The 18,393-nt window shown below is 46.7% G+C and overlaps 1 protein-coding gene across 1 annotated transcript in view; it reads right to left on the bottom strand.

The window, feature by feature from the left end:
* Positions 1–18,393, bottom strand: part of LOC138165234 (glutamate-rich protein 3-like) — a 132,694-nt gene that overhangs the window by 69,622 nt on the left and 44,679 nt on the right. Inside the window, exons 6-8 of the mRNA XM_069093352.1 lie at positions 13,493–13,675; positions 7,165–7,362; positions 2,437–2,617 (exon numbers count right to left, since the gene is read on the bottom strand). Coding sequence (XP_068949453.1) covers positions 2,437–2,617; positions 7,165–7,362; positions 13,493–13,675 — 562 coding nt within the window. The remainder of the gene's footprint in view (positions 1–2,436; positions 2,618–7,164; positions 7,363–13,492; positions 13,676–18,393) is intronic.

Here is an 18,393-nt window from a genome sequence, read left to right as displayed (position 1 = left end):
CCACTAGTGTTAGCCATATGACCCGAACTCCTATAGATAAAAGCTCCCTGAGGGCAAGCACCACTTCATTTTTCTCTATATATCTCTAGCTGGTAGCACAGGGCTTGGCACATGGGGGAGAGGGACAAGGATTGGACTTATGATCACACTGCTACAAGAATTCCCAGGTGAGGAAACTTCTACCAATGAAAGCTGGCAGCTTTCGTACCAGCTGGAGCCTGAGAGATTAGGTGACTTACCCTGGGCCACACAGCCAATGTTTTCTAGGGCAAGAATGAACCCCCAGTCCAGAACCAGAGGCTGGTTCTCTGCTCACTCTGCCATGCCTGGCACTTATCAGGGGCCCTGACTAAATGCCTGGGGATCAGTTCCTGACTCCAAGTCAGCTCTGACCGGGATTAGATCCAGGACTAATGGCAACAGGATCTCTATTCCACCCCAAGCTGGCAGGGTAAGCCTGACAAAGTCACTGCCCCACCCTTTGCTCCAGTTTGCTCAGACCCAAAATGAAAAGACTGGAAACATGATTAGTTGGCTCCTTTCAGCTCCAATCTTCCATCATTGTAACATATATGAAAGAATTATCATGTTGCTAAACTGAATCCTAATTCAAACATGTAATAGAATAAAATTCATATTAGAAATACATAAAAGTATTTTTAGCTGAATTAAATATATAGTGCTTTGTAGGCACTAAAATGTTGGCTTTGGAACAGTCACACACATACATGACATACAAGAAGTGTGGGTGGTCATTTTAGTTTTGTTACTTCTATCTAAAAATAGAACCTAGAAGACAAGTTAGTTAAGCACCTTGGGACTCAATTTTCCTCATCTTTAAATGAGATTACATTAGGTACCTTCCAACTCCAGATCTCTGATTTTAAGGGGGAAGAAGCCACTGAATTCAGTATTTAGATCATAGGACCCCAGTTTGAGAACTCGAAGGGACTGAAAAGTCATATGGTTCAACCCACCCATATAACAGATGAAAATATTGAGGCCTAAAGAGACTGAGTGAGTGTCCCAAGGTCACCAGGTGACACTGAGTGGCAGAACCAGGGGGGTTTTTGATGCCCCATCCCGTGTCCTTTCTCCTTTGCTAATACATATCAATCTCAGAATCACAAATCAAAACTCACCAGGGTAGGAAATAGGCCCCCGTGATCACTGAGTCCTGATCTTTCCTGATAGCAACTCCCCGCTACAGCCCAACTGCCAACTGGGTGCCCAGCTTTTCCCAGGGCACCCTGAGGGAGGAGCCCCAACTTCACATTTGATAGCAACAATCTATAGGAGCATTTTTGTGGCATCAAGTCCAAATTCACCACTTTCTTCTCACATTTAACCCAAACCTTCAAACTCCATCCATTTCATTGTTAATTTTCCCCTCTTATTTTTTGTCAAGGGAAAGCTAGAATGACTGAAAGTAACAATTTTCCCCATTTCTTTCCTGCCCCACCATGACATGAAGAATGTCAAGTGAGAAGAAAAGTTTCTATTTGAATGAATATCTGGAAATATGTCCTTGAAGATGACATTTCTTTCGAGACATATTTTCACAAATAAGCTATTAAAACTCTAATGTCTGAGAGAAAGAAAAACACAGTTACAACTTCCCATTTATCTCTTGTTCCACACGGCTGGATATGTGAGAGACTTGGGGAAGTCTCAGCACTGGGGAAATTCCAGTGTGAGAACTCCCTCTGCCAACAAAGACCGCAACCCATCTATGATTTAGTAGATCAGTCTTCAAGAGTTGCCCAAGGCTCAGAAAGGTTAAAGTACTTGCCTATGGTCATACAGCTATCCTGAACCAGGTGGGGCTTGAACCCATATCTTTCTGTCTCCAAGGCCAATTTTTTCCCTAATATAACATGTTAAAAATACAGCTGACTATCAAAAGTCAGAAACTGAGATTTGGTACATGAGAAATTATATCAGAGAGCAAACGGACTGGGGCTAATTCTGTGACCAAGTTACAATGGAAATAGGCAAAAAGTAGCATCCATCCCAGACCCCAGACTTGCCCACCACACGAGGGGCATGCTTCAGTGATGTCCATTTGATTTGTGATCTGAGGTCAAGGTGGGATCTACAGAGAACAATCCACCCTCCTGGTACATTTCTCTCCGAATGAGTGAAGCCATAATTCACAACAGTGGACCCCCCGGGAAGCATGGCCTTCCAGGACAGCTTAGTACTGCAACCTTTGGATAATCTCTCTCCTTGAATTAATCTGGTACCTGCTTAAATCATGCCACCTCCTTTCTGGAACGATCCATGAGAGTCATTGCCAAGAAGCGGTAAATCTCTATTTGCTTTGAGGCAGGCAGTCTATAAATCCCAGGATATGCTCCCGGAGCAGGGCTGGTATTTTTGTCTATGCCCTCACCTCCAACCCCTTCATGAGAAATCTCCCAGGGGAACAGATACCTTTTTCAAGGAGTTTGCCTTGGAAGACACACAGGTTTTCCCCGCCGCAGTGCTGCTGATAAATTTTGATCTCATCTTTATAATTTATGTCATCGTGATTCAGATGGACACTCTTTCCCCAATAGATCATGGTGATAAAAGCGTTACTGTGCAAAGGAGATTTGTGGTATCTTCCTGAATCCTGGAACGAATCAAGAAAGCACTGGTTAACCAACCAACAGGATGCCAATAGACCAAAGGCCCTTCTCTGCAGCCCTCGGCGGCAGACCTAAGAAAAGTCAGGCTTAAATACACAATGAAATGAAGCAAAACCCAGTGTTTTAGAAAAGTAATCTGGCTTTTTAGGCAGGAGGAATTCCTCTGAACTAGCACATCCAATCAATGGCCACTTGTGAGGTATGTTACGCTGGGCTCCTGTGGTGTATTGGTGGGCTAGACAGTCACTACAGCCCCTTCCAACTTTCCCATTTGGTGGCTCTGATAAGTGGGAGTCAGGAGAGGCCTCTGGAAGGAGGCAGGACCTCATTCCAAGCCTTGACTTGACCCCAGGCTTGCAAAGGCTGGAGATGAGGAAAGAGACCACTCCAGGTACCAGGACTGTCTGTGCAAAGGCACCAAGGGGAAAATGGGACAGCATAGACAGGTCACACTTTGTGATTGTAAAGCGTGAGGTGCCACCTGCAGCACCATGGTAAAGGAGCATATCAGGCCAGTCCCAGGGTGGGAGTGAACAGGCTGCCATTGGTAAAGCCAGCAGAAGAAGGAGAAGCTACGGTGTCACATACAAGAGGTCAGAATTATGGACAGCCCATCCACATGCTCCCCTGGAAGCCTCAGGCCACAAAGAAGCAAGCATTCACTAAGCACCCACAGACTCTGTGCTAGGGGTGGGGGCACAGAGGACAAGGCACAAGGGGGGGAGCTTTCTCCCTCAAGAAGTTCACGTGCTAATGGGTGAAAGTGACTTGTCAAGGGAGAGCTGGGAAAGACACTGCACATAATTCAGAGTCCTTCTCTCTGTCTGTCCTGCCATCCAGGCACTGCCTTGTCCCCTCCGGAGGGAGCTCCTGGCTGAAGGGTTGCTCCAACACTTTCCCCCACAGGGCTGGGCCCCTGGGAGACGCTTCAGAAATGCTCATATGATTGATTCCAAGACAAAATGAAAGCCCTCAGCTCTGTGGGCGGATTGTCTGTGATGAACCCATGGGAAGTCCCCCAGGATGGGCATCCACAGATGGCTTAGGATCGGCATTGTTTTAAGGGACTTCTATACTGATGAGATCACAGGTCTCCCAGAGCATTTCAGCCTCTGGGGAGAATGATTTAATCCATCCATGAAAAATTCCACATTGGGTATATCCGGGGACTAGCAGTCATTAGGAAAGGTTTAAGGGAATAGGCATTTATTAGGCTCCTTCTATCTGCCAGGCACTGGACTAAGCACTTTCACAACCCTGTCTCATTGAACCATCCATAAGGGCCCAGCAGACTTAGAAGACATGTCCGGAAGGCTGATCTCCCTTCCTCACTTCCCACTGGTTCATTCATTCACAGCAGATTTGCAGGAGGAGCGAGTGCTTGAGCCCTGACAATGTGAAGAGGGTGCATGTCTGCATCACTAGGGAGACAGAAGAGGAATGTGTGACCAGGGGTAGTAAGACATGACCAGCTCCTGAATGTGCACCAGAGCAGCAAGGTCAAACCCACTTTATTTTAAACACATTTTAAAAGAAGACAATGGAAGAGCTGGCTTTCGCTGAGCCCCAGACTGCAAACCCCCTGCATATTTGCAGGACGCTGCCCTTGTGCATTGCTGATGCCTGGGGGGCTTTGCCCCAAAGATCCCACAAAGCTTCAGCAACCTTCGGAAAGGGGAGTGATACACAGGACGGCCGACGCCAAGTCTCCCAACCCCGATCCCAGTTCTCCGTCTCTGAACACTCTCTTTAGAACTCTCCACCTCCCTAAGACAAAATCAGGAAAAAAATCAACAAGATTGGAAACCCAGCACACACGAGGGCTGAAAGCTGTAAGCAGGAGCACAGTCCGGACCCTACGACGTCAATAACACCGAGTCCAAACAGTGGGCTGATCAGTAGCACCAGCACAGGTCATCGGAGCAAATGACCATACAGCAGATCGTGCCTCTCCTGAAACCCGGTGGAAAACAAGCACCTCTGCCGTGGGCAAAGGCCTCACCCAGCGCTCCTGCCAAATTTCACCTTTGTCGGGGGTTTTGTGTGGGTGTGTTCCCAGAGAGGAGCCAAGGAGGGGAGGGGGCACCCACACAAACAATGAGCGTTGGCCTGATGAAGTCTGGTCTCAGACGGCTACAAGAGTGTTGGCATCCAGAGGTCACTAGTGTAAGCTCTTGTTCACAGGTGAGGAAACTGAGGACCAGGGAGATTAAGTCAAGCAAGCAGTAAGTCCTCTGGCACCGAGCCCACCCTCTTCCCAATGCAACATTTTGTCTCCTATTAAAAAGGATACTCAACGAGCATTTATGAAGGACCTTTCAGCACCACTAAGTGTATGTTGGGCATGGGCCAAGTGCCCTTTGGCAGGTCACAGGGCAGCTCGGGAGGCCACACACCAACATCTAGGCCCCTACAAGATGCATGCAGAATGAACTAGAGGAGACTCAGCAGTGTGTATGGAAGGAAGGGGGGAGAGCCCAGAGCTGAGACGATGTGAGGAATCCAACCTTACGGAGCCCACGATTTGTCCATCCCTTTGTCACAAAAACAACTCTACATTTTGGACACAGTCCCATCCAGCAACACTATAGGTCCTTGAACAAATCTGCCCCATTCTTGTGGCTGCAGACACTGGACAAGTGAGAAAAAGCACCATCACCGGCTTTCGGGTCAAGAAGAGTCTCCCTTCCATTCACTGATGGGGAAACTGAGAGTGGAAATGACACACTCAGGACCACTTAGATCACTCCAGCAGAGCTGGGAGGGAAAGCCAGCTTCGAAGTCCTTTGACCCCACATGTGATATTCTTCCCACCATGCCATAGAGAGATACAAGATTCCAGGGACTGTTTGTAACACTTGCTACAGGCAGAACAATGACCAAAAAACAATTAAAGACTGGTTGGCTCCCTCCTCGCTTAGAATAAATAAGATTCTCTCCCAATGTGACAATAATAACTGGACCTTTTAGGGCCAATACTGAAATCAGACCTGGTCTGAGTGGCCCCAGATCTTGGGTGGAAGGGTCCCGAGCCACAGGGTACAGCCAGCCACTGAGGAGAGAACCAAAGGCTCCCCAGAAACAGTGGTGGTCCTTCCAAGAAGTATCCTCCAGCCCAACACGCTGAGTGGGGCTTTGAAGGTCCATTCTTACATATGCACCCTCTGGACCACCTAATCCAAAGCCCCTAATAATTCTAATCCTTTTTCTAGCATGTTCTATATGTTACAAGACAAGGCAAAGCAAACAGATTATTGAACTTGGAGTCAGAAATTCTTGGGTTCAAATTTCACTTCTGACACAAGGTGAGCATAAGAAAGTTCCTTAACATCACTGATCCCATTTCCTTATCTATAAAATAGGAATAATAATGTCTTCGTACACACCTTCTAGGATTTGTTGTAATGATCAAGCAAAATAATGTTAAATAAAATGTCTTGTGAACTCCAAAGCACCATATACATAATGGTTGGTTGTAGCTGTAGAGGAGGTGAGGAGACAGTGAAGAAGAAGAAAACGAAAGAGGAGGAAAAGAAAAAGAAGGCAAAGGAGGAAGAAGAGGAAAAGCAAATATGGAGAAGGAAGAAGAGAATGGAAGGAAAAGGAGAGAAGGGGAAGAAAAGAAGGATGAGGAGGAGGAAGAAGAGAAAGGGAAGAACAACGAGGAAGAGGAGGCACAAAAGTGGAGAAAATATGGAGGATGAGGAAGAGAAAGGGAAGAAAAGAAGGATGAGGATGAGGAAGGGAATACAGAAAAGATGGAGGAAAAGGAGGGGGCAAAAGAAGGAGGAGGAAAAAGACGAGGAAGAGAAGGAGAGAAAAAGGAGGAGGAGGAAAAGGAAGAAGCCATTACTCAGCTCTGCTTAAGGTATTATGTCTCATCAACTGAAATGTTATGAAAAATATGGAAACTTTCTTCTCTACTTTTCTATCAGTGGAATCTCAGCAGCAATTTCTGTTTATTCACTAAGCAAAGTTATAGCTCTCGTTCCTACTCCTTCTGAATTCAACATACAATTAAATTGAGAAAGGAGGCCATTTGGCTTCCTAGCAGACTGTGCCTATTAGAAGTTTACCTGGCTCTTAAATTCAGTCTGGCCTCAGTATTTTGAGGGACTAAGTCTAACAAAATGTAATTAATGCCTCCCAAGAACAGAAGGAGAGTCTCTTCAAGATGAGGGTCATATCTGGCTGTGCCTCATTAAAAATCAGCTTTGCTGTTTGCCCCCAAGGCAGAAGCTTCTGTACCAAGCTAAGGCATGAGGCCATGGAAGTGGGGCTGGGTTCCTGGGTGGTTTTGACCACAAAACTGGTTAACAATTCTCTTCCTGAGTCTGTTGAATTGTCCATCCAAGCAGACTGACCACAGCCTGCTTTCTGTTGCACCGGAGTCAGCAGTTATATTTAGAAAATACATTCCATGTCTTTCACTGGCCACTCTGCATATCATTACCCCAATTTTCTCCCTGTGCCCTTGAAAAATCTAGCTGGCCACGCTGTGAATCTGCAAACAAACTGGATAGGTAATTACCCTGTGAGGATCTGGGATGTTCGGAGCTGTAGTCGGGCGGACTCTTCTCCTCCAGGCCTCGATGCGACTTTTGTTGGTCATCTTTTCATTTCTTGGGGACAGTGGGGGAGGCACGGGCATCAAATACTCGTTAATAATGGGCAGCTGATACGGAGCCACGCCGTGGGAAAGTTCTGAAGGGTTCTTGTACCTTTCACCCTGGAAACATATGTCCTGACATTAGAATTCATGTATAAAGGAAAAAACCCCACTAGGATTGAACCAGCTCCCACAAAGCCACATATTCAATATTTAGAAGTCATTCTGACAGTCTGATCTGGAGCCCTGGAACAAAGTTTTGGGCACCATCATTGCCCCTTACTTTCTTTGGGACGCTGAAGAAGTCCATCTCCCTGAATCTCAGATATGTCAAATATCACATGAGCAAACAATACCCACACCTGTACCTCACAGGCCCGTAACAAAGGTCAGACTAGACTATGCAGAGCCCGGCCTTGTGTGACTCAAAAATAAGGCATCCGAATGAGGAGGCAGGTCTAGGTCCCACAGCACGATCTGGGCATCTTCCACTGGCACTAAGACTCTGGGATTCTATGTTCCCTCACTCGATCGGTGTCACTGTTCATTATACCCATTACTGCCTCAGAATTACTGAACCCCATCATCTCACCTTGGCAATAAAAGAAAGGCATAAGAGAAAAGCCATTGTCCACACTTTCTTGGCAATAGGGCAACCCAGAATTTCTTCCTGGGACCCAGGGGAGCAGCCTAGCCAAGTGCATTTAATAGCGGGTGGAAATTAAGATTTCTGATTTCCCAAATCAAATGTGTGGCCCTTCGGCCAGTGCTTAACCCACCTGTGTCCACATTTCAGCTTTCAGTCACTCCCCAAGTTCAGATTCTTATCTACACCAGCCAATCCAGAAGGAAATATTGATCATTGCCGTGCTAGAGATCATGGGGGCCCATTCCCTGGAGGGTCAAAAACAGACTAATTCCTTGTTCTGGCATTCAAAGCCCCCCATAACCTGGTTCCAGCCACATTACACAAACACAACCCTTCCCTACACTCTTCAGTCTAGTCAAAATAGCTTCTTACTATTTTCACCCCCAACACTCCATCTCTCACCTCCAAGTTTTTTCATAAGTTGTGCCCAAAACCCACAATTCACCCCCTAAGAATCCCTGCTTTTCTCCAAATGACACCCTCTTACATGAAGCCTTTCGTGATCCCCTCAGTTTTTGGCACCCTTATCCCCTTTAGAATTTCCCCTGTATTTATTTTGAAGATGGAAAAGCAGCCTGAGAGAGACTGTGGCCTGCAAAGCTGGTCTCTGAGCTGGGGATCTGCCCAGATCCATGCTGAAAGTGTAAGCCTTCCTTCCCACCAAAGAAATCCCAGCCAGACCCTCCAATGTACTTGCACATGGACAGGCTTGCCAACCCTGGGTAGAATGTAAGCTCCTTGAAGGCAGGGACTAAGTGACTTCTCTCTTTGTATTCCTACCACCTATTACAGTGCATGGTTCCCAGCAGGTGCTTAGTAGATCTGTTGATTGATTTTCTACTTTAGCTATTTGTTATCAGAATTACTATTGAACATTAATTTTTTTACAATATGTTTTCACTGTGAACACAAAAGTTATCAATAGCTTCCTATAAAGGACATGTGCCTATAAAAGGAATGACTGGTCATTCTCACCCTCTCTGTTCCCATTGGTGGCACGGTCTACACTGCTTTAGAATAAAATGGGACAGTGAGGAATTGGAAGGGACCCTCAGGCATCACATAGACCAACCCCCTCATTTGACAAGAGGAAACAGCCTCCAGGTGTCACAGCTTACAATCATCCCAAGGGCCCTGACTCCAGGGTCTCTCTTCTTTCCTCCTCACTCTTCTGAGACCAGAGTTTGAATCCCGGAACCAACACTCAAAAGCTTGTTATGATAAACAAGCCAATCCATCTTGAGACACATTTATCTCATCTATAAAATGGGGATACTAACACTCACACCACTAGACCTCAGGGGAGCAAGAGGAAAATCACTTGTAAAATCCAAGGGAACATGATCCTTGAAAGGACCCCTGATTTCATGAGTACCAGGAACTTCCACCTCACACCTTCCTTCCCTTCAAGCATATTCCTATTTTTCCCTTCTCTTTTTTTGGAGGGGGGAAGGCAGGGTAACTGGAGTTAAGTGACTTGCTCAAGGTCACACAGCTAGTAAGTGTTAAATGTCTGAGGCCGAATTTGAACTCAGGTCCTCCAGACTCCAGGGCCAGTGCTCCCCTCACTGTACCACCTAGCTGCCCTCCCTCCCCAATCAGATTCCTAACAATCCCTGACTTAGTAGGCCAGTCTGAAGAAGGGGCTGGAGGCACCACTTGGCTAGGTAATACTGAGTTCATTAATACAAACTAGCATTATAGTACACAAAATACTAAACACATATTAACAACCCTGGAAACTAGGTGGTTTTATTATTTCCATTTTACAGATGAAGGAACCAAGACAGAGGTTAAGCATGTGAGCCCCATCCCACTATCGTCTAGGCTGGATGTGAACTCGGCTATTCTAGACTCCAGACCTGGTGCTCAATTCACTGCCCCACCAGCTAAGCAAGCTCATGAAGGTCCTGATTGGCAGAGGCAGGATTTCAACCCCAGCCTTCCCAAGTACAAGCCTCACCCTCGATCCAGGACATTGCAAAACCTGTCACCGTATAAATGGAAATTATTGTGGACAGTGCCCCCGCCACAGTAAGCGCTCAACAAATGCTTTGGACAATCAATGACAGGGACCAACACTTCCGTGTCACCGGAAAACTGACGAAACCATTGACATAGACTCATCGGGACCCTCAGCTGCCTAGCTTCTGCACGTAAAGACAGGAGAGCAAGAGCTTGACATGAACTAAGGTCATAATGAAATCCCTTCTGTCAACTGGTCATTGCTTTGGATGTAACAGCCTCAGTGTAACAATCTCCCACAGCCTGCATTTCCTCAAAGGGACCCGAACTCCCTCAATGCCTCCGATTCAGGGCAACAAGCATTTGAATTTATTTGTCCCACCTGTAAGCCTGTCATGGTAACGGCTGTCCTTCACAGCAGAACTAATGAAGGTGCTAATGATTCTTAGGGAACCTGACTCCATGGTTCTCTGACCTCCTCTTAAAATCGTCAAAACATTATTATCACATCTCCTAAAGTATGTGATCTCTATCTAAGCCATAACTTCAGAGAGACAACAAAATCAAAGGATGGGGATGATTCACTGGGCACTTGGCTAGTAGGAAAATCCTCCTTTCTCCATTGTTCACCTTTCTTACAAGTCAAACCCCAAGCAATTTCATACATTGATGGGAAACAATCTGTAACACCCTCACTCTGGAGTTGCCCCTCCCCAAAGCTGAGCCTAGTAAAGGGGGCTTTTGTCTGCAGAGCCACAGTGCAGGTAGTCACAGAAAATTGCAGCAAATGGTGCCCAACTCCAGGTCAAGGAGAGGAACACCAGTGGTCACCGTAGAGGCAGCTTGTGCCTTGTTAAGCTGGACATGAGTCTGCTCCTCCTTCTCTGTGAGGGCTGGCTGCAGCTACTAGAGGTCAGAGAGTCCTGTCAGAGACAGGACAGCAGGGAATGAGATCAACCTCCATCATCTGGCCAGGGGAGGTGGGGGTGGTTCTGTCTTCTCTTGAGCTTACCCAGGTCCCAAGTACAGTCACCACCACCCCCAAACATGAGTCCTAGGTCCAAAATCCCTCTAGAGTTTACTAAAGGCTGTTCCTGCTGGATATCTAAGTCAAACACTTCTGTTTGTTTATACAACTCTGCTGTCTGCAAGCTGCCACCTCCATGAGGGAAATGAACAGATGTGAACTGGCCATGTCTGTATCTCTAGGGTCCAGATTGATGCACTTGTTGGGTCTCCCCAAATTTTAATATGCATGGTATGCTAATAATTATGTAATGTTTAGTTTATCAGTTCTAAAAGTAAAAACAATTGCAACGCATTATCCCAACATGTTTGTCTGTTTCTATGGACAGTCAGCTCATTCTGCTGAGGTGACCTGTCTAGGGAACCCTGAGCATGGCCAATGCAAAAAGGAAACAGTTCCTAGGCTGTGTTGGGTGGGGGCTCATAGCTGACCCTGTTCTGAATGAATCCACAAATCTACATGCCCTGAGGTGAGATGGAGTTGAGAGACAGACAGAGACAGAAACAGACAGAGAGAAAGAGAGAAGCCTCTGGTGCTCTGAAGACCAGATTGGGGCTCAGCACATACCCAATACTTCCCAGCAAGGTATGGGCAAATTGCCAAAATATCAGGAAGATGCTCTAGGACCCAAGAGAGCTGAGTTAAATGGGATCCGAAGGGTGAATGTTAATGCCCTCGGGGGTTGAAAATTTAACATTTGGAAACAGCACAAATTTCTTGATTAAAGAGATTCTTTCTCTTTTATTTTTGGTTTAGACCTTCCAATGCCCCCTCTCTGTTTTTGGATAGAACTCAGAACACTGTCCTAAGATATCACTTCTCTGTTTCTCTTTCTCTCCCTGCCCCCCCCGGCCTCAATGTATCAACTATCATTTCTATGCAGAATTATGATTCTCAAATCTCCTTCTTCAGCCCTTATCTTTCCCCTGAGCTTGTCCCTGCATCTCACCTGTCTGCTGGATATCTCCTCCTGGGTGTTATAGAAGCACCTCAAACATGTCCAAAAGAAAGCTCTTATTTTTTTCCCCAAACCCACCTCTCCTCTGAGCTCCCCCAGGTATGTCAAGGTCCCCACTGTTCTTTCAGTCACTCAGGAAAAAACATAGGATTCAGCGATAACTCTTCACTGGCTGTCATCCCCCCCCCCTTCACTCTGCGGCCAAATTCCATCACACACCTCTGCACACACACACACACACACATACACACACACACACACACACACACCAACTTCTCTTTATGCACTGGTCACTCCCATTACCCATTACAGTGTCACTCACTGGGGTCAGGGACTAGTTTCCTTCCACGCTTCTTAGCACAAGGTGAGATGTGCACTTAGCACCTCATAAATTCTTGTTGATCCTTCAGAATCCTCCTTCAGTCCCTTCCCACCACAAAGACCTCAATCCAGGCTGACTGTGATCCCGTTGGGGGTTTTCTTGGTAAAGATACTGGAGTTGTTTGCTATCTCCTACTCCAGTGGATTAAGGGAAACAGGGTAAGTGACCTGCCCAGGATCACACAGATATAGTAAGTGACTGAGGTCGAATTTGAATTCAGGTCTTCCTGAGTCCAGGCCAAGGCTTACCCACTGAGCCACCCAGCTGCTACAGTATTGGTCTCTTTGCATCCCGGCTTTTGCACTTTCCAAAGCATGTCCCTCCCACACAGCTGCTGCCCAATTAATGTCCCCAAACTTAACCTTGAGCGTGTCACCCTGACGCTCGGGAAGATTCAGCGCCTCTGTTTCCTTTAGGACAAAATGCGGGTGGTGCCCCCTTCACTGTTCCACGTGCACCAAGCCTGACTCCGGGAACCTTCCCTGCTTCCTTACATCACTGAGCTTTCCGAAGGGCTTTGCTCCAGGCAAGGACCAGCTATTATTACGCCCCCTATGGGACATTCTAACTCCTCTCTCCACTCCTCTTGCACCGTGCCTTCCATAACTAAGGAGCCCCTTCTCACGTGCACCTCCGGAAACCCCTGCCTCCCCTTCCTCAGCTGAGATGAGCTCCTACAAGAGACCCTCTGGAGTGCTCCTCTGGGAGTGTCCCACCCAAGGAGCTTGTACTTAGATTGTACGTCTTTTATTTTTATCTGTGGAGTCGGTGAACCACCACCGTCTACCACCACCCGACTGAGACTGTAAGCCCCCTGAGGACAGGATTTCAGGAAACTGGGTTTGAATCCCTCCTCAGACTAATATTAAGTATGTGTCCTCGGGGAAAACCCGTTATCTCCTCTCCACCTCATTTCCCTTGTCTATAACCCGAGGGCAATGAAAGCTCCGACGCCCCAGGGCTGTAGTGAGGAAGGAAAGCCCAAGAGCAAACCTTACAAAAGCTGTGCTAGCCGCAGTTCCGACCCTCCCTCATCCTCCTACTCCGGGCACGGGACTGACATACAGTAGGTAGTTCACAAATGCTTCTCAGAGTGAAACGCAAAGGATTCTTTTTCAATAGCCCAGAAATAACAGGCTCTCCATTCCTGGGGAGCTTGCCTGATAATAAGGAAGCCACAAGTGGACGAGCCTGACAGTTTTACAGAGGTTTCTAAGACTTCGATGCTTTCCAAAGCATCAGGAATCATTCGTCAAAGCAGTGCCTCACCCCACTGGGAAAGCGCCCCTCCGTCTCGGACGGAGATGTCTTGGACTTGAATGCTGAGCTCGGCTTCAACGTCCCTCCAGCTGCCGGATGATTAAGGAGCGGCTGCAGTCGGTTTGGTCGTTGCTGCATGTTTGCTGGGGCAGTGCTGGGTCTTCCTGGGGCAGTGTTTGGCCGAGGGAGAGCCTAAACAATTAGGGCGAAAACAGAGCTTCAATTAGGATCTAGATACAGTTTCAAAACCAATTAACAGCCCAACAAATTGCCTGGAGTAATTAAAGTTAGAGGTTGTTTTAACCGAACAGATTAAACTTTATTATATCCTTCCATTAAACCCCCTTGTGACCCAAAGTCTTTGTTCCAACAGTCGGTGCTGCCGTCCCCTACATAGGCAGATGCGGCAGTGGGAGGGCTCTGAACAAAGAAGATGCTCTCCGGTAGGTACCTCTCGCTAATTTTATCCACCCTGTAAATCCGGCGACAATATCGAATCTTGGCTGGGAACAGGGTGGCCGACAGCCACGCTCCGTAAACAGCAAGAGAGAGATGTTGAGATCAGAGAGCCCAAAGGGACTGGCCAGGAACGAAGCCTTTCCCGCTATAATGTCATCAACACAAAGGATTCCAGCAGACTCCTCCAAGTCAGAAATCAGTCCAAGACCAGGCACGCCAGAGTGACCTTCTGCGGCGCTGACCAGCGCTCCTCCAGCCTGGCTGACAGGCATCCGAGGGGCTGGAAAGCAACGCCGGCCCCTCGTCCCAGACTGCCTTTCAAGCTCCGGAAGAGATCGCTACTGTAGTAATCCATGCCCCGCGACCCTCTTCTGCCTGAATCCCGTCAGCTCTGTCGCAGGAGCCTACCGAGCCCAACCTGAGGAGAGAGGAGCTCCGGAAGAACGGGATCTCCCGGAAGACAGCAGGACAACAGCGCTGTCCTCTCAGAGTTCGGGGAACTGAGCCGAGCTCAAGAACCAAGGGCTACCTTGGGCATCTACAAATGGAAGTGACCTACACAGATGCCTGGAAACACTCGAGTCAAAGTACCTTTACGTTTGGCACGAAAGCTAGCTCCCCTCTCTGAAGCAGGTCGCACAGGTGACTAAGGGCACCATGTATATGGATACATCTACACATTCACATACATATATACATTTACAATACATATACACATATATACATACACATACACACATTCGTGTACACATGTGTGTACAATGTGTGTGCACATACATATACGCATATACAATACCTATATACATACACAATCTACATATACACGTGTGTATTGTGTGTACACGTGCACATATATGTATACATCTACAATACATATAGACATACAGACATACACAAACACATCTACACATACATACACATGCACATGCATATACACATGTGTATACAGTGTGTGTACACATGCAATACATATATACATCTACAATACATATACACATGTCTACATACACACACATCTACACATATTGATACATCTACACATACACATACATGTATACATATACATACACCACATTCAAATCCAGCCTCAGACCCTTACCAGTTGGATGATGTTGGGCAAATTGATGAATCTCTGCTTACCTCAGTATTCTCTTCTGTAAAATGGGGGCAATGGCAGCACCTAGTGCCCAAGGTTGTAGTGAGCATCAGGTGAGGTAACATTTGTGAAGCACTTGGTTCAGTGAGCCCAACTGTGATGGGCACCACATAAAACCTGGCTACAATAGTCATAGTCATAATAATATGATTATCACAAAAGGACAAGGAATACCACTGGAAATTTGGTTCCATGTTGTCTTAAGCACCAATCATATGGATGGACAGTCACTGGTTTAATTCGATAGTTATTGAACTTCTATAACCTCCATACCCTGGTATTAAGTCCTGAGAAAGAGAAAGAAATTCATAATCTAATGGAGGAATTCTTACCCATTTGGGGGCTCAAGGAGCCCTTTGGGAATCCAGTGAAAGCCACAGCCTAGCACTTCTCAAGATACTATTTTCATATTCATCAAACAAAATGCAAAGGATTACAAAGGAACCTATATTAAAATAAAGATGTAATGTTTCCCATCCAAGTTTGCAGATCCCCTGAAACTGAGCCCAAGGGATCCATATACCACAGGTTAAGAATCTTCCAAGGGAATAAGGCAGAAATCAGTCTATCAGGATTGATCAAGCTTCTGTCATATGTTAGGCAATGTACTGGGTACCTAGGACACAAATACAGTGAATGAAAGGACCCTTCCTCATTGCCACATCTGTCCATATTAACCAGGCCAAATCCCTCTTGCTGTTTCTACTTCCTCTAACCTGTGATCATAGAATTGTTTGGAGTCACCACAGAAATAACTGTAAAATATTCTACACTGAGACCAGTGGCAGGAAGCTGGATGGAGAGTCAAAAGACCAGACTGGTAGGTCTGCCATCTACAGCCTAAATGACCTGAAGTAATGGTGGACAAGGAACTCAAAAAAACCTATTATGGAAGCCATCCATGGACGTGGACTGTAAGCATGAGCTGCCTGGGGTCTCCATACTATCTGACTTTTGACAGCATTTGGGGCTCCTTCAGAGGGATGGTGGTCAGACACTGAGGCACACAGAAGCAGCTGGACCAATAGCTGTGAGCAAAACAATATTGTAGGTCTCCATCTGAAGCCACCTACAGACTAGTATACAGACACTTGGAAGTTTCCCTCTCAATCATCTTGGCACAAACAGGGGACCGCTAACCCGGTGGCCCTGAAGAAATTGCTAAGAGAACATGACCTGGAGGAGGAAACCTGGAGATCACTGAGCTCAGCTTAGCACGGCAATGCTAGTAAAAAGGTCTTTGGGGACAAATTCTCCAAAACCACACTCCCTTTATTCAGGATCATGCAGCTGAAGCCAGATGTGCTGATGATCAGGGCATTTAAATGCAATTAGAAACAAGTGTGATAACTCTGTGTTGTTGCTTTTTGTTTTTTGCTAGATTTTGCTTCACACAAAAAATACCCAAAATTGTAGAAGGGATCACAGGATCACAGAGGTAGCTGGAAGGGACATGAGAGGTCACATAGTCCATTTTGCAAATGAGGAAACTTAGGCCATGAGGGCATAAGTGACTTAGCCAAGTTACAGAGGCATTGAGAATGAGAGGCAGCATCGAACCCAAGATGACCCAAAATCTAAGCAATCAGGAGATTAGGCATAACTGATCAGCTGCAGTTCTCATGGACAGGCCACATCTGGAGAGCTCCAGAGCCATGTTTTAGGATGGACATTGATGAGCTGGAGACATCCAGAGTCCAAAGAGCTGAAGATCAGGCTGGGTGAAGAGGACTGGAGGAAACCAGGAGGAAGGAAGGCTCAGGGGACTTCCCAACTCAAGGTCCAGCACTGTCCACTGCACCAAGTGGCTGCCCTGTATGAGGAGCCTATCAGACAGAGTATGTGCAAATATAGAGCACAGATAGATATATGTGTGTACACATACATACAATTTCCATATGTGTAGAAATGAAAGATAATATGATGTAGTGGAGAGAGATCCAACCCACAAGTCAGGATCGTCTGGGGTCACATCCAGCCCCTGACAGACCAGCTGTAGGACCCTGGACAAGTCCCATAACAACTCAGGGTCCCAGGTGGCTCTCTGAGACTATAAATGGGAGAAGAGCAGGCCATCTGCTTTGGATGACAGCGCTTCCATCTCAGCACTCCTTACACCAATGCAAACACAAGTCACACACACACACACACACACACACACACACGCATATTACAGAAAAGGCTGTACTTAGGACTTGTGTGATAGATGCAACTCTCTCAGCCAAGGTTGTTCCATAACCTCAGAATTGCCTAGAGCATGGAGAGGTTGGTATACTTAGGAATCCTATGGATTTTGGTTTATCATTCAAAAGTATCATTCTGAGAAATAGCCCAGAGGTTTCACCAGACATACAGGAAGTGAGAATCGTCAAGGACCCCTTGCTTGGGACTCGGAGAAGACAGCCCTCCTCTCCCCAGACAGCTGAGGGGACACTTAATTAGCAGTGGGCTGACCTTGCTGAAGCTCCATTTGGATTCAGTATAAAGAGAGTCACCTGAGAAGTGAAAAAGTCCCCTCCCCAGGCTAGGAGTCCCTCCCCAGGGGAAGCCTCCAGGTAAGGGCTGGAAGACCTCCTGCTGAGGCTGTAGGTGGAGGACTGTCCTGGGTGAGATCAGGATGAGTGGCTGCCTCTGCCTCTGCCTGGTGTCCAGCCCAGCATTGACATACTTTAACGATTGATAAATGTTTGCTAAAGTGAACTGAATCGAATTAAGGCACAGTTTGGACTGGCTAACTGCCAAAATCCTTTCCAACTTGCTGTATCTAAGTAGCCTAGATGTGGGGCTAGAAGACTCTCCCAGTCCAAGCTTCTATGTTCCATTATTTTTCAATTACTTCCAAGTTCCTGGATTTTTTGCTAACCTCCTGCATAGAACACAGATTATTCACCGAAAGATTTCAGCTAGAAAATGGCAGGGGTCAGAGGAAGAGGTAGAAATCCCATCTTTCAGGAGATGTCTCCTTTTGTCCCCTTCCCATCCCAAGTGATAACCTTAAATTCGTGCTGGGTTGGGTGGCTTGAGAATTAGCTCTCTTTCCTGGCTGGTGGCTGATCCAAGGCCACACAGACATAGACAGATATGGCTGGCCTAGACGGGAGCTGAGGAGTCGAGGTCTTGGCCTTTACACAATGTCACAGGCTCTTCATCAAGGGCCCAAGGCCTTTTGCTTTTTGGCTGTTTCCCTTGCTTTTCCTGGTACCATGGGCTACACCATTCTCCTTCTATAAACACTGCCTAAGCCGAGAAGTCATTGCAATGAGGAAACAGACTATTGGATTTCACATTGTAATAC

Source organism: Petaurus breviceps, unplaced genomic scaffold, assembly GCF_028583685.1.
Source record: "Petaurus breviceps papuanus isolate PSGF00001 unplaced genomic scaffold, PetGlider_PUasm1.0 208, whole genome shotgun sequence".
In the NCBI taxonomy this organism is placed as follows: Eukaryota; Metazoa; Chordata; class Mammalia; order Diprotodontia; family Petauridae; genus Petaurus; species Petaurus breviceps.
This window is presented reverse-complemented; position numbering and strand designations above follow the sequence as displayed.